Genomic DNA, 15,682 nt, shown 5'->3' with positions numbered 1-15,682 from the left:
GAGGCAAACTCAACCCACGGTACGTTGGACCTTTTGAAATCATTGAGAAAATAGGCAAGGTGGCCTACAGACTGAACTTACCAGCAGAACTCGGTGCAGTTCACAACGTTTTCCATGTGTCGAATCTGAAGAAGTGTCTGTCAGATGAGACGCACGTAGTTCCTCTGAAGGAACTCACGATCGACGAACAGTTGAAATTCGTCGAAGAACCTGTCGAAATCACGGACCGGGATGTTAAGGTCCTCAAGAGCACTAGAATACCTCTCGTTCGAGTTCGTTGGAACTCACGTCGCGGCCCAGAGTTCACCTGGGAGCGCGAAGATCGGATGAAACAAAAGTATCCCCAACTGTTTGAGAACAGTACAAACGCTACTGAGGCTGAAGCTACGGAATTTCGGGACGAAATTCCAGATCAACGGGGGGTGGATGTGACACCCCAGGATAACCGGGAAAACCTTACAACTTGACTAGCTTCCTCAGTGAGTGCCATCAAATTTCGGGACGAAATTTCTTTCAACTTGGGGATGATGTGACAACTCGAAACCTAGAACCTTCGTTGTGTCTTGATGCGATATACTTGTACGCTATGTGACTAGTTAACTGATTAAACTTGATGATAAACGTGAACTTTTATGTGCTTTGTATGTGTGCATTTGTATATATATATGTGTACGTGTTTTATGTGAACCGAGAACCCAACCCGAGAACAAAGAACCCGACTCGAGACCATGAGGTCTCGAGTGAATAGTGACCGAATGGGCCTTTGGGCCGAGAACCTAGTGGCCGGTTGGGCCTTTGGGCCGTAAACCCCCACTCGAAACCCATGAAGGGTGCACCACTTGGAACTTGACTATATATATACCACCCTTAGCCATTTTTACCATTTTGTTGAACAAGAACACACACACACTCTCCTACCTTCTCTCTCACTAGAACTCTAGAACACAAACACACCTCCAAGACTCTCGGATCCAATCGGTTGACACAAGAACTCTCGGATTTGGACTTTGGATCGGCACACACACACACTTCACCAACCGGTTAGTATTTATCATGTTTATGGTTGAATGCTTATTGTTAATATGTTCATGTTATGTTGTATGATGAGATTATGTGATAATATGGTAGTTAACTTAGTTATGCATGATGTTTTGAGAAGAAATCGATTCATGAATGTTCTTGTTATGTGTTGAACTATGCATAAACGCTTGATGTTAAAAATGGGTTCATTGTATGTTAAAAAGGGGAATGATGATATTGGTGGCACTTGGATTTGATCCGATAAGTTTGGGTGTTTATACTAAACAAATCGGCTAATGAATATGTTTGTCATGTAGGATGCATGCTAGTAAATTGTATCTTGATAGTTGTTCATAGTCTTGGTTGAATAAGTGTTGTTTATGTTATGAAGAACTTGAATATATGTTTGAATATTTGAAGAACACTTTGAATGATAGTTGAAGATATGAAAACCCTTGTGATTTTGATCCACTTTGACTAATAGCCTGATTAGGAAAACTGTTAGTGGAATTCTATTGGTTATTTCCTGATTTGGGCCTGATTACATAGTACCATTTGGCTGACTACATCTGCATCAACACCTGAACGTGAAAATGACAGCATACCGACTCGCAATCACCCAGTTGCGACTCGCAACCACAGCGTGATGACTCGAGACCACGCGGTTGCGACTCGCAACCATAACAGGACAAGCCGAGACCACAGGTTACGAGTCCCGTTGCGACTCGAGACCTCAGCATGATTAGCCGAAACCATGGTTACGACACCGGTTGCGACTCGCAACCATTTATGACCAAACAGCATGACTCGAGACCATGCTTGCGAGTCCGGTTGCGACTCGAGACCACACTTATGGGCCTAAGTTAGTGGGCCGGATTTATGGACTTCTGTGCTACTGTTGATATGTTGTTTGGGCCTGTTATCACGAGCCCAACCGTTTGGGCCTCACACTTGGACTTTGGGTTGTATTTGACTGTTAACTGTGAACTGTGTATGTTAAACGTGTTGCCATGATTATTACCCGTGCTTGCCATACGTGTTGAACATTCGTGCACTGCTTGGTTTGAATCTGATTATAAGTGGTATCCATGTTAGGACGTAATTGACTACTTGCGACTTGATTGATCTTTCTGTGATTAACTGCCGAGCAAACCAAGGTGAGTTCACACCCTCTACAAAGCATGGGATTCCCTGGGTTGGGAACGGGGTTAAGGAACGTGGATTCCTCGTCCTCCTTGGGTAGGACGTCAGTGGTTCAGGAATGTGATTCCTCGTCCGGATGGACGGATAAACGTACTAGACTAAAACTCTATCACGAAGTCCCTCCTTTTTGTATCGACTAATCGCCGGGCCAATGGCGAGCGGGTCATTAGTTAGATAGCGCTATTTAGGTCTGACAAGCCTCACACCGTGCCGCAGAGGACGGGCGTGAACTAATGGATCTGGGGCACGTCAATGATGATAGACATTGATGTTTTCAGGGCACATAAACATGACTACAGTCAGCAGTCGATATGGTAACGAGTCTAGTATACGCATGGGGTAGCCCCCACGGCCGAAATGCCTGATAACTAACATGGGGTAGCCCCCACGGCCGGAGTGCCGGAGTAACTGGGAACGAACATGTCACGTTTTTAAACTATGGGGTAACCCCCACGGCAGGATGCCAGTTAAAGTAAACTGTTTTCGAAACAACTAAAACGAACACCCAACCGTGAACTCACTCAACTAGTTGTTGACTCGTTACTACATGCTTTGCAGGACCTTAGGTACTCAGATGGAGCTTGCATGGAGGAGGATCGTTGTGGGACACGGATTGCTACGTGCTATGATAAACTTGGAACTTTTGAACTTATGTTATATCTTTAAACTTATGCTTCCGCTTGCAACTTAAACTTAATTGTTTTGAAAACACCAATCGTATTTGTTAAACTTTTATAACTGTTTATATGCGTGTTCAGTATGATTGGTGGCTGGATCCTGGTCAGTCACGCCTCCAAGCGGTAGTACTCCGCAGGTGGGATTTTGGGGGTGTGACAGCCTGAAGGCAAGGAAGTGTTTGCAAAAGGGATGTGCTGCCTTTCTGGCACACATTGTAGATAAAAAGGCTGCTGAGCCGAAGATCGAAGACATCCCTGTCGTGAGGGAATATCCAGAAGTCTTTCCAGAAGACTTGCCGGGATTGCCGCCTCAGAGACAAGTGGAGTTTCGTATTGACTTAGTTCCAGGCGCCGCGCATGTGGCTAAGGCACCCTACAGACATGCTCCGTCTGAGATGCAAGAACTATCGACACAACTTCAAGAATTGTTAGACAAGGGATTTATCCGACCAAGCTTCTCGCCTTGGGGAGCTCCAGTTTTGTTTGTCAAGAAGAAGGACGGTAGTTTCCGTATGTGCATTGACTACAGAGAGTTGAACAAGCTGACGATCAAGAATAGGTATCCCCTGCCAAGAATCGATGATCTGTTTGACCAACTTCAAGGTTCAAGCTTCTATTCAAAGATCGATCTTCGATCTGGATACCATCAGCTACGGATACAGGAGGAAAGTATCCCGAAGACAGCCTTCAGAACTCGATATGGACACTACGAGTTTCTCGTTATGCCGTTTGGTTTGACAAACGCACCTGCAGTGTTCATGGATTTGATGAATCGAGTTTGTAAGCCGTACTTGGATAAGTTCGTGATTGTATTCATCGATGATATTTTGATTTATTCAAAGACGAAGGCTAAGCACGAACAGCATTTAAGAGCCATTCTGGAGCTGCTAAAGAAAGAACAGTTGTACGCCAAATTCTCTAAGTGAGAGTTTTGGCTAAGGGAAGTGCAATTCCTTGGGATGGAATCCACGTGGATCCCACCAAGATCGAGGCGATCAAGGATTGGGAAACGCCAAAGACGCCAACCGAGATTCGGCAATTCTTGGGTTTAGCTGGCTATTATCGAAGGTTCATTGAGAACTTTTCAAGGATCGCCCAACCATTGACGTTCCTCACTCAGAAGGACAAGAAGTTTGATTGGGGAATCAAACAGGAGGAAGCATTTCAGATATTGAAAGATAAGCTTTGTAACGCACCAATCTTAGCTCTACCAGAAGGTACAGATGATTTCGTGATATACTGCGACGCTTCGCGTCAAGGATTGGGTTGTGTGTTGATGCAACGTCAAAAGGTTATTGCCAACGCGTCACGCCAACTGAAAGTGCATGAAAAGAACTATACCACTCACGATTTGGAGCTTGGCGCAGTGGTTTTCGCTTTGAAGATCTGGAGACACTACCTTTATGGTACGAAGTGTACGATCTTCACAAATCACAAGAGCCTCCAACACATATTCAACCAGAAGGAGTTGAATATGAGGCAAAGACGATGGGTAGAACTGTTGAATTAAGCCCATAAGTCGTAAAGAGAGAATTAAGCCCATAAGGGTTAGAGCTTTGGAGATGATTATTCAAACCGATCTTTCCTCGCGCGTTCGTACAGCGCAGCAAGAAGCTCTCAAGGAAAGAAACCTTGCAGAAGAGTATCTCCGTGGGATGGAGAAGATACTGGTACCAAACAAGGAAGGAACGTTATGTTTTGAGAAAAGGATTTGGGTTCCTTTGTTTGGTGGTTTAAGGAAGGTTATTTTCGATGAAGCTCACAAATCGCGGTACTCTATCCACCCTGGAGCGGATAAGATGTACCAGGATCTTAAAGATTATTATTGGTGGCCTAGGATGAAAGGCGATGTTGCTGTTTATGTGAGCAAGTGCTTGATACGCGCCAAGGTTAAGGCAGAATACCAGAAGCCTTCAGGGCTTCTGCAACAACCAGAGATTCCCAAGTGGAAGTGGGAACAAATCTCTATGGATTTTATTACGAAGTTGCCAAGAACGCCAAGAGGCCATGACACTATTTGGGTAATAGTGGACCGTTTAACGAAGTCAGCACACTTCCTACCTATCCGAGAGAAGGATAATACGAGCAAACTGGCCGAAATTTACATGAGAGAGATTGTTACACGCCATGGAGTACCTCTCTCGATTATCTCTGATAGAGACGGAAGGTTCGTGTCAAGGGTATGGCAATCCTTCTAGGAAGCTTTTGGCTCCAAGTTGAATCTGAGCACAGCTTTTCACCCGCAGACCGACGGTCAAAGCGAGCGGACGATTCAGACGTTAGAAGACATGCTGAGAGCATGTGTGATGGATTTGGGCGGTAGCTGGGATAAGCATTTACCCCTGGTTGAGTTTTCATACAACAACAGCTACCACACCAGTATTGGTGCCGCGCCGTTTGAAGCTTTATATGGGCGCAAGTGCAGATCACCGCTCTGTTGGTCTGACGCTGGTGATAGACAATTGGTTAGTCCTGAAGTAGTCCAGGAAACCACTGACAAGATTGCACAAATCCGAGACCGTATCAGCGCGGCTCGTGACAGGCAGAAAGCCTACGCGGATCGAAGCAGGAAACCTCTAGAGTTTGAGGTTGGTGAGATGGTTTTGTTGAAAGTATCACCCTGGAAGGGTGTGGCACGATTTGGGAAACATGGAAAGTTGAACCCGAGGTATATTGGACCATTCAAGATCTTGGAGAGAATCGGGTTAGTAGCATACAAGTTGGACCTACCTGCCGAACTAAATGGTGTTCACGATACATTTCATGTATCCAATCTGAAGAAAAGTCCAACACAAGATAACATTGCCATTCCTACCGACGAAATTCATGTTGATGACACGCTCCACTTCGTTGAAGAACCTGTTGAGGTCACGGATTGGAAAGTTAACAAGACCCGCCAGAGCAGTGTCAAGCTCGTTAAAGTTCGTTGGAATGCTAGACATGGTCCTGAATTCACCTGGGAGCGTGAGGACCGAATGAAAGAGAAATACCCCCACTTATTTCCTGAGAACCCTGCTTCTACAAGCAGAACTTAAAATTTCGGGATGAAATTTTTCTAACGGGGGGAGAATGTGACAACCCTCACTAAACCAGGTATCCGTACGATTTAATTAACTATTAATTGTTGCTTAATTACTGTGCTTAACTGAGATTACTGATGAACTGCTACTTGACTGTTGATACTTGTACATGTCTGCATCATACTTTGATTTCCGTCACTACATTATTTACTTACTGAACTCTAGTGACAAACATGATGCACAAAAGCACAGTAGCATTTGAACGGATAACCTATTGAACATGCTGATAAAGCCAGCATCAGGCAGACACTGCCTCTAAAGGCCTGAATGAGCCAGAAATATTTTTACTACACCCAGAGTGTGTGTAGGGATACATGGGTTGTAGAACTGCGTCTCTAGGAATAAGATATAATGATTGGATGCGCCTAAAACGTACTCTAAGCACGAAACACAGCACTTTTACTAACATACCAGCTACTAGCTAACTAATAAAGTGCCAAAACATGAGGAAATATTCTTGACACTTTTGGAAATAAGATGTGTCACTAAAAATATTATTAACGACGCTTAAAAGATTACTTAAGCACTTTAACGGATTACTATCCAACCGAACAACCGGACTATACCCGGAACGTAAAAAAAATATTGCCAAAAATATTGTTAGTCTTTTTCTGAGCCAGTTAGGGTCCCTGATTACCCTAACACACACGATATAACGCATCACACCACTAACGGAGTTAACCCCTAAAGCTAACCTACTTAATGTAACTAAACTCTAACAAAACGATTGAAATCGAACTGGATACCCCCCCCCCCTAAAGAGATCGGCCAACTAAAGGGAACACAAGAGTACACATTGTGATTATTTTATTGTTTATGTCTAATATCTAGAAGACATACTAACCATTGGATTAAGAACAAAGTTTTGCCTATAAATACAACACTAACACACATGAGTTCTTACACTTCACCAATCACCAAAAACCCTCTCTCCCTTGCCCCTCCCAACTCTCGGCCGAACACTCCCATAGCCACCCACCCATTGTCGAGTTTTGATCTCTTCATTCCAAGCATATACAAGCCTTACGGGTCACGTATTAGGAGCTTTGGAGCAAACGGAAGCGGAAGGACCTCGTTACTTAGCTTTTATCCACCACCTTTTCGCCTAGATTCTTCCCTAGCCCCGAGCTAGAGGTATAATGTTTAAAACTCACTCTCGAACTTATCTAAGGTGGTTAATATGATTTATAGCGATTAAAATGCGGAAACCCATATTTTGAATCTTTAAAGTTTACTAAAACTTGAATTTTGTTGGATAAAAGATCATAACTTGTGTAAAAGTTGTAGTGTTTGAATATGGTGATTATTTAGGCCCGATCTACGATGTGGTGGCTCGGATCATCGTTTAACTCGACTTTGTTAAGATCATAGATCTTGACAAAAGCTTGTTTCTATCGGTACGAGGGTTAAAAGGTGAAACTCTACCACACGAAAGACATGAACTTGTGTAAAAGTAATTTTACTAGTAAAATGGTGTTTAAAACTAGCGGATCTACGTATCTGCAAGTGGTATTTTCGTAGGACCAAGTGTCGAGAAAATCATGTTTTATAAAAGTCGGATGACACACTAACAAATATGATTTTTTTTACAAACTACAAGTGTATAAACACTTGTGAAACGAAAGATCCGACAAAGTAACAACTTTTATAAAAGTTGTCGGGAAGTTGTAAAGAATGATTTATTCTAAAAACGGGATTTTTACAAGATTAAACTATTTTATGCAAGGATCCACCAAATATAAGGGGATCTACACAATAGTTTTCGGAAAAACTACAAGTTCATGTAATAATGCGATTTACATACTAGTCGGCAAGTTTGGTGTGTTGAAATTAGTTTGATTGAATCAAGAAATTGTTGAAGCGATTTTGTAAAAGAAAATGATACGCTTGAAAGCGTGGCCACCTCCAGTTACAGGGGAAACTCTGGCGAAATTTTTCTAAAATCTAACACTTAGCATTATTTACAAGTGTTAAACTATTTTTGAGATGTTTTCAAAATATATTTCGCCATGACTTTATTTATTAAATAATCGGAGGTGGGATTTTCACAAAACTAAACGTGATAAATATTTATTCGATAAATATATTTTTCACCACACTGTTTATGATTATTTTGTGAAAATATATAAATATTATTTTTAGAATAAAAATAATATTTACAAACGTTGACGAACCCAAAATAATACAAACGCTTACACGACGAACATATAAGTTACACCGGTAATTATTATTACCACTTAATCGTTAAAACGTAACTTACGCTGTATACGGAAATACTCATGAACGCGTATTTTGTCAACGTATTATTTTGGAAAGTATTAAGTGAAGAGAAAATATAATATTTTTGAGAAAAATATTTATATTTTGGAATGAGAAGTAAAAATATATTAAGTGGGACTTAATGAGATGAGACAAATACACATGTATTAAATCCCCCATCCTTGGGAAGGAAATTAATTACCAAGTATATACAAGGAACAGTTGTCTAACTGTTTCCCAAAACTTAAACTATAAAGCTAAGGCACGGCCATCCGTCTAATAGAATTAGCACATGTAGGTCATTGCACAGTTGCCTGACATTCGGAGTACTTGGTATAGCGACGCACTGACAGTGAGTTCATGTCCCCCTTTTCTCTTAACTGTTTTCAGTTTTCTAAACTGCGGGGGTGAAATACATGTTACTATGATTACAAGTACTTTTTACATGGTATGGATAGCGTAAGGAGGGTTATTACCTAGATCCTGTGAATGGGTAGGCTATTATCGTAAGACCATTAATCCTTGTATAAGGACCGAGAGGCATGAGTGATAGATCTATTGGGTGTTGCAAGCCCCACGCATGAGCCAGCGTGTGGCTGCATGTGGTGACTATGTCGTTTCACCGGAAGGACCGGTATGAAATACGCGTTACAGGTTTGAGTGCTTCCTAGGCCATTTCACTTATTAATGTATTAGCTACACATTAATTGATCTCTTTTTCCTTATTGCTACATACCAGGAATTTTCATACATACAGACATTTTACAAAGGTTTTACTTACTCACTACACATGAACTCGCTCAACATTATTGTTGATTTTTCAACTTACATGTATTTCAGGGAATTAAAGATCTGGCACGGTATGGCACGTTTTCCCGCTGCACTAGTTTCCAAGGTCATCCGGGGTTTAGGGAATGTGACTCTTTCCTGGACAAGTCACAGTCCTTAAACTATGTTTATGTTATGTTTAAGTTTGTAATGTTTGATGAACAAGGTTATGGTTGTTAGGGCGCGTTTCCCGTTAAAACAATGGTACTGTATTTGGTTTTAAAACTTAATGGATGATCTTGCATGTTTTTAATTCATATAGCTTTGTTATGATTAAGCTATGGTATTGAGAAGTCACACCAAATTAACCACGCTTCCGCAAAGCCAGGGTGTGACATTTTCATCCTCGACAACTAAGTTACACATTTAACGCGACTTTACTGATATTACCACTTTAAACACACAAGTTTACATGCATAGTCTAATCCCCGCTATCATGTCAACACATAACATATCATCATGCACATATTCTAAATCACATAACACATTGTAACACATAAGGTTCACCCATGAACAAGCCATTCTAGCGGACATTGAAAAACGCGTATTTTAGTGATTCGGTAACGTTTTCGGGCGTCGAAAGTCACACATGACTAACCAAACACCAAGGATACTTAAGATAAGTTAAGATAATTATATTTATATAAAAAATATCAGTTTACTTAGTGATCTAAAACAGTTTTATAAAAATCCTCCGAAAAGCCGATTTTTAACCGTTTTACCCCATAGTTTTACATCAGAGGTTACTATAACCATCCCAAATCGTAATGACTTGATATTTTAACAACTCAGATCTCATGCAAACCAAATAAATCATACAAGTTTCACTCATTTTACCACTTTCCAAGCTTCATGTATCACATGCAAAGCTATCTAACCTATGACAAAGTTTCCAATCATTATAACACTTCAAATAATAATATTTTAATATTCATAATCATATTCAAACCACATTTGTCATATCATAATATTTTCATCATCTCTTGATCATAAAATCCTCATGCATGCTCATGTACAAGCTTCTAATGCATGTCATCATATTATCATCATTTTACATCTCTTGATCATAAAATCCTCATGCATGCTCATGTACAAGCTTCTAATGCATGTCATCATATTATCATCATTTTACATGAACTAAATGCATCTATACCCATCTTAAATTCATGTTCAAATATTCAAAGACATCTTCATCACATCATCATCATGTTAACATAAATGCAAGATTCACTCTATTTATGAACATATGACAAGATTTCCCACATGCATGTATACATACATATACATACTCGACATACACACACATATGTGCATACAAAAATCCAAAATTTCTCTTTTCATAACCTTCTTTATTCATAGAACTTTCTATAACACCAACGTTTAATCATGCATGCATCAAATTTTGCATATATCACATCATCAAAAAGTAACATAAAAAATTCAATCTCTAATCCATACACACTAATATTTTTGGCCACATCAATATACACACAAGTTCCATTTTAAATTTTGTATAAAAACCAATATGTTTTAGTTTCAAGTTTGTGAAATATCCCAAGAATCAAGAGAAACCTTCCAACATCATGAATATCACCAAGAATCAAGAGCATGTTTTCAAAAAGTAAATTTTATACCTTCAAGATTCAAGTGGGGTTTTTGATATGATTTTTGATGTGTGAAGTTTGTTTCCTTTTGTATTCACCTTGGAAACCTTCTTGGGTCTTCAAAACAACTTGGAAACTTCTTGAAATGTGCTTGGTTCTTACAAGAAAGCTTGGAATTTTCGAAAATGGTAGTGCGGGGAAGGTGTTCGGCCAAGACTAGAGATGGATGGAGATGATGAAAATTTGTTTTTGATATTTGAAAGATATGTTTCTAGATGTAACACATGGCAAGACCCAAGGAGAGGTGGCTCCTCAAGCCGCCATCTAGTCTCTCTCTCTCATATATATACGATGACACACACACACGCACACAAACACACACACACAAACATATATATATATATATATATATATATGTTAGGCTTTTAAACTGTTATTTTATTTATCACCGGGTATTTAGCTAGCGTTTTAAATTATTTTTATCACTCTATAAAAATAAACATGCGAAATTACTACTGAAATAATTATCAGATACGGGCAGTATCGCGCGGTACGCGCTTAAACTCGAAAAATAGGGTTTCTTTGCGTTTTAATTTGTTTTTCCTCGTGAACATGATTAAAAATACCATTTTAATCATAACGGAATATTTTTAGGATTTTAACATTAATCGGGTGGTCACCGACGTTCGTTTCGCATTTTGTTCGTTACGCGATAAGCGTTTATCTTATTATTGCCAACATAATTTTTAACCATGTTTGGATTTACCAACACATCAAATACCACATATAAACACCAATATCAATAAAATATAGCATTTTATTTATTCATGACACATGTTAAACTTGTACGATACAGCTCAAAATAGTCGGGTGTCACACTACCCCACCATCACCCTACCCCCTATCATCATCTTGTTCTTCTCGACATCCATCACCCACCTACGATGAGATTATTATCCCCAAAAAAGACCCTTCATCAAGAGTTTGAAAATCATTTTGTTGAGACACAAATGGAAATGCTAAACAACAAGTTCATTACCATTATAACTTGAAGCAGAAATATATAACTTGAAGCAGGAATAAAGTAATAACGTCAAATTTCTTGCCATCCGGGCCACTCAAGCTGATCAACCCTAAATATGTCTTCAAACAAGGTTTCAACCATTCTTCAGCCGCTAATTCAATCAAACTCACCTACAAAACAGAACGTTACTATATTAAATCAATCAATTAAATTAAAATAATTCTTTACATCTCAACATACGATCGACCATAAACGATACATGATCATCAATTCTCCAATAACAACCGAATTCATTGATTGAACTCAATGCAGAATGCAACAAACAACATATATCAACAAACTATTTGAAAACCTAAGAGGCTATAGAAACTTTATCAAACCAAAATCACTAAATTCTCAAGCTTTAGTCAAGTAAACAAGTTTCGAGTTCATTGAATGATCAATTTTCGCATGTAATATTAAATTACTGAAGTTGAAACAGAAGAAGATAAGATCACTAACCTGATTAACTAGTACGAGTAGTGTGGGGGAGATGAACCTAGTCGATTGATTTTGAGTTGTTGCTTCTGGTAAGATGCAATATACAACTGACAAATTAGGTTTAAAAACTGGGGAACAATTGATTGATTATTAAGCTTGTTGAAGAGTGGGTGGTGGTATGGTAGTGGCATTTTTTTCCGGGGGGGGGGGGGGGGGGGGGTTGAGGTTGTGGAGGTGTTATGGTAGTGGTGAAAGGTGGAAATGGTGGTGGGGTGAAGAGTGGGGAAGATGAAGTTGGTGCGGTGAGGTGGGTGGTGGCTCGTACATAAATTTTTAAACATTAATTATATTATTTTAACTTGAGTAAACTACCATTTTGGTCCCTGTGGTTTGGGCAGTTTTGCCATTTTAGTCCAAATCTCAAACTTTTTACATCTGGGTCCCTATGGTTTGCATTTTATTGCCATTTTAGTCCAAAACTCAAAATCTCTCATTTTTGACTATTTGAAGGCCCCTTTTTTGTCTTTATCTGAAGGGGTAGTTTGGTCATTTAATTTTCATTAAAGCAATTTATTTATTAAAAAACACACATAATATAAATACCCTCTATGGCAGGACAATTAAATCATCATCTTTAACCTCCCTATCGAAACCCTAACCAGGGATCACACCCAAAAAAACCCTAACCCACAGGAGATCGAAGAACGACAATGGTGGTTTGCACTTGTGGAGCCTCAACCTCACTGAGAACCTCATGGACAACACAAAACCCAGGTCGTCATTTTCACCGGTGCAACAAACCATCAAGCTGTGGATTCGTTGCTTGGGCTGAGCCACCGAAGATTGAGAACCCGGCTGTGATGATTCCTGCACTGTTGGACACCATTAAGCGGCATGAAGAGAATGCAAAACAGATGTTTGCTCGGAACATGAAGCTTGAAGAAGAAGCTAAAAAATTGGCACAGGAGAAGAAGATGCTTAAAGTTATCTTAGGTTTCAGCTTTTTGTTGTTCATGTTTTACTATGTTAAGTCTGGTTAGGGTTTGACTTGTGTTTGGATTTTGTAAGTTTGGTCTGTACTATCGACCTGCTAATATGGTTGTTTTGTAAGTTTGTAATGGAAATTTTGGGGCTTTTTGTAATGAATCATCTAATGTGTTGTGCATCTAATTTGTTATGACAATGTGCCGAAATGTGCATCTAATGTGTTGTGCATCTAATGTCTTATGACAATGTGCCGAAATGTGCCGACATGTGCATCTAATGTCTTATGACACTATGCAGTTTACCAAATGTGCAGTTTACCAAATATGCACCAAATGTGCACCAAATTTGCACCAAATGTGCAGCCAAACAGTTTACCAAATCTGTACCAAATGTGCACCAATATGTGAGCCAAATGTGTACAAAGTATGCAGCCAAATACTAAATAACAGTTTAACATAAGAAATGTGCAGCCAAATACCAAATATGCAGCATTTAACATACCAAAACAGATCTGCAAAGTGCAGTCTTTAACATTACATAAACATTTTCATGAACTAATGTACCAAACATACATAAACACTTTCATGAACATAATGTACCAAAACATAAGTACCAAACAACCATTAACACTAAAAGTTAAGCAGTTTAACATGAACTAATGTACCAAAACAGTTTGACACAAACTGTAAACATCACAGTTTGAAACAAACTGCAAAAATGTCAACTGTAGTCCATCTAAGCCTGTGCTTGAACATTCAACCTAAGCTTGTGGCCCCCCTGACCTTGTGCCTCTTCCTGACCTTGTGCCCCTGCCTGTGCTTGTGCCCCTTTCCTTCTAGACTTGCCACAAGTTCTTTTGTTATGCCCCACACCCTTGCAGATTTTACATGTCACTGAGCCTCCCTTCCTTGGCAACTTACCAGTTGCAGGGATCATGTTGCTGACATTCTCAACAGATTCTGCAACTTTAGCCTTCTTTTTTTCCTTTGAAGCTGCAACTTTAGCCTTTGCAATCTCATATGCAGACTTCTTTCGTTTCTTTTTTGGTCTTCCAATTTGGACATGATACTTTAGAGGGATCAAAGTGGTTGGGCATGCAGATTTAGGCCACAAATCACTGCCATTACCTGGTTCTACATTATGCTTGTAAACCTCAACCCAAGACTCAACCCAATACACTGGATGTACCCATTTTTCAGGAACTCCATCACCTTTACCATGCAATCCCATGTTCAAGATACATGCCACTGCATGTCTACATGGGTTGCCTGTTAGATCCCATCTCCTACAAGAGCATGTTCTTTCATCTAATACCACAACTCTCTGGTCTTGGTGGTCATTGAAGTGTGTGCTAACCTGAAACTTTGTTCCTCCAGTCCAGATTACAGTGTATTCTGCAGCCTCAGTCTTTGCAGTTTGAAGCACAGAAGTAGCAACTGGTGTTAATGGGCCTTTGCACTTGCCAATCTTGTTATTCACCACAACAATCTTCTTCATAAGGTACTCTCTGATATACTCAAGGCAGGTTATTATAGGCTTGTCCCTACCTTGTATCAATTGCCTATTGAATACCTCACAGATGTTATTCAGCAAAATATCACACCTAGCCCTGCCTGGAATATATTCAATTCAATTAATTAACATGATCAAAACAAGTCAACTGAAAACAATTCAAGTGGTAAATTACATACCTGTGAAGTAGGCTCTGACCCAATGTTTGCTTGGAATTTCTTTTAGCCAATCATGTAGTCCTTTGTCCTTATCAAGAACTGCCTTCATAGCCTTTTCAAACTCAGGAACTGTTAATGCAGATGCACATTTCCACAACAGGTTTTTGTATTCATCACCACCCTATTTTGATTTCATATTTTCATGTATATGTCTCAGGCAATATCTGTGCTCTGAGCTTGGATACACTTTCAGTATAGTAGGTATTAATCCCTAGCATCATAGTTACAAAATGGGTTAACATTGTAATAAGAAAATGCAAAAATAACAAGTAAATCATTGAACAATAGTTACCTTTTGCCTGTCAGTTATAAAGGTGAAATTTGTAGGATCGTGTAGCTGACCCAAACGAGTCGATCAGAAAAGTTTTGATCAGTTTCAGAGGCGAAAACTAAGAAACTGACTTAGAAACAGCTTGTTCTTCACTTTAAACACCTTTTAGATTGATTTAACAACAATAACATTCACTGGAAAAACCGGCAGCACTTCGGTATCCAAAATCATAAAAGTTACAACTAACTTCTGATTTCGCTCGAACAAGCCTTATATAGGCAAGCTGATTTCGCTTGAAAATGGCTCAAGCGAAATAACAAACAATGTGATTCCGCTTGAAAATGACTCAAAGTCATTTCAAGCGGAATAGCCCTCTCAAGCAGAATCAGACCATTTACACACTAAACTATCCTATTTTCTCGTACAACGTGCCCTGATCTAAACAATCTAGAGTAAGACTCGATACAAGACAAAGACGATAGATGCATGCACTAACAGACTCCCCCTCAGATGTTGACG

At 39.6% G+C, this 15,682-nt stretch overlaps 1 protein-coding gene across 1 annotated transcript; it reads left to right on the top strand.

Moving 5' to 3' along the window:
* The first annotated feature begins 12,885 nt into the window (after positions 1 to 12,885).
* On the top strand, positions 12,886 to 13,215 carry LOC110893925. Its single transcript, XM_022141082.1, has one exon. It carries the CDS (start codon positions 12,886 to 12,888, stop codon positions 13,213 to 13,215), a length of 330 nt encoding a protein of 109 aa, XP_021996774.1.
* Positions 13,216 to 15,682: the final 2,467 nt, after the last annotated feature.

Source organism: Helianthus annuus, chromosome 2 (assembly GCF_002127325.2).
Source record: "Helianthus annuus cultivar XRQ/B chromosome 2, HanXRQr2.0-SUNRISE, whole genome shotgun sequence".
NCBI classification, from domain to species: Eukaryota; Viridiplantae; Streptophyta; class Magnoliopsida; order Asterales; family Asteraceae; genus Helianthus; species Helianthus annuus.
This window is presented reverse-complemented; position numbering and strand designations above follow the sequence as displayed.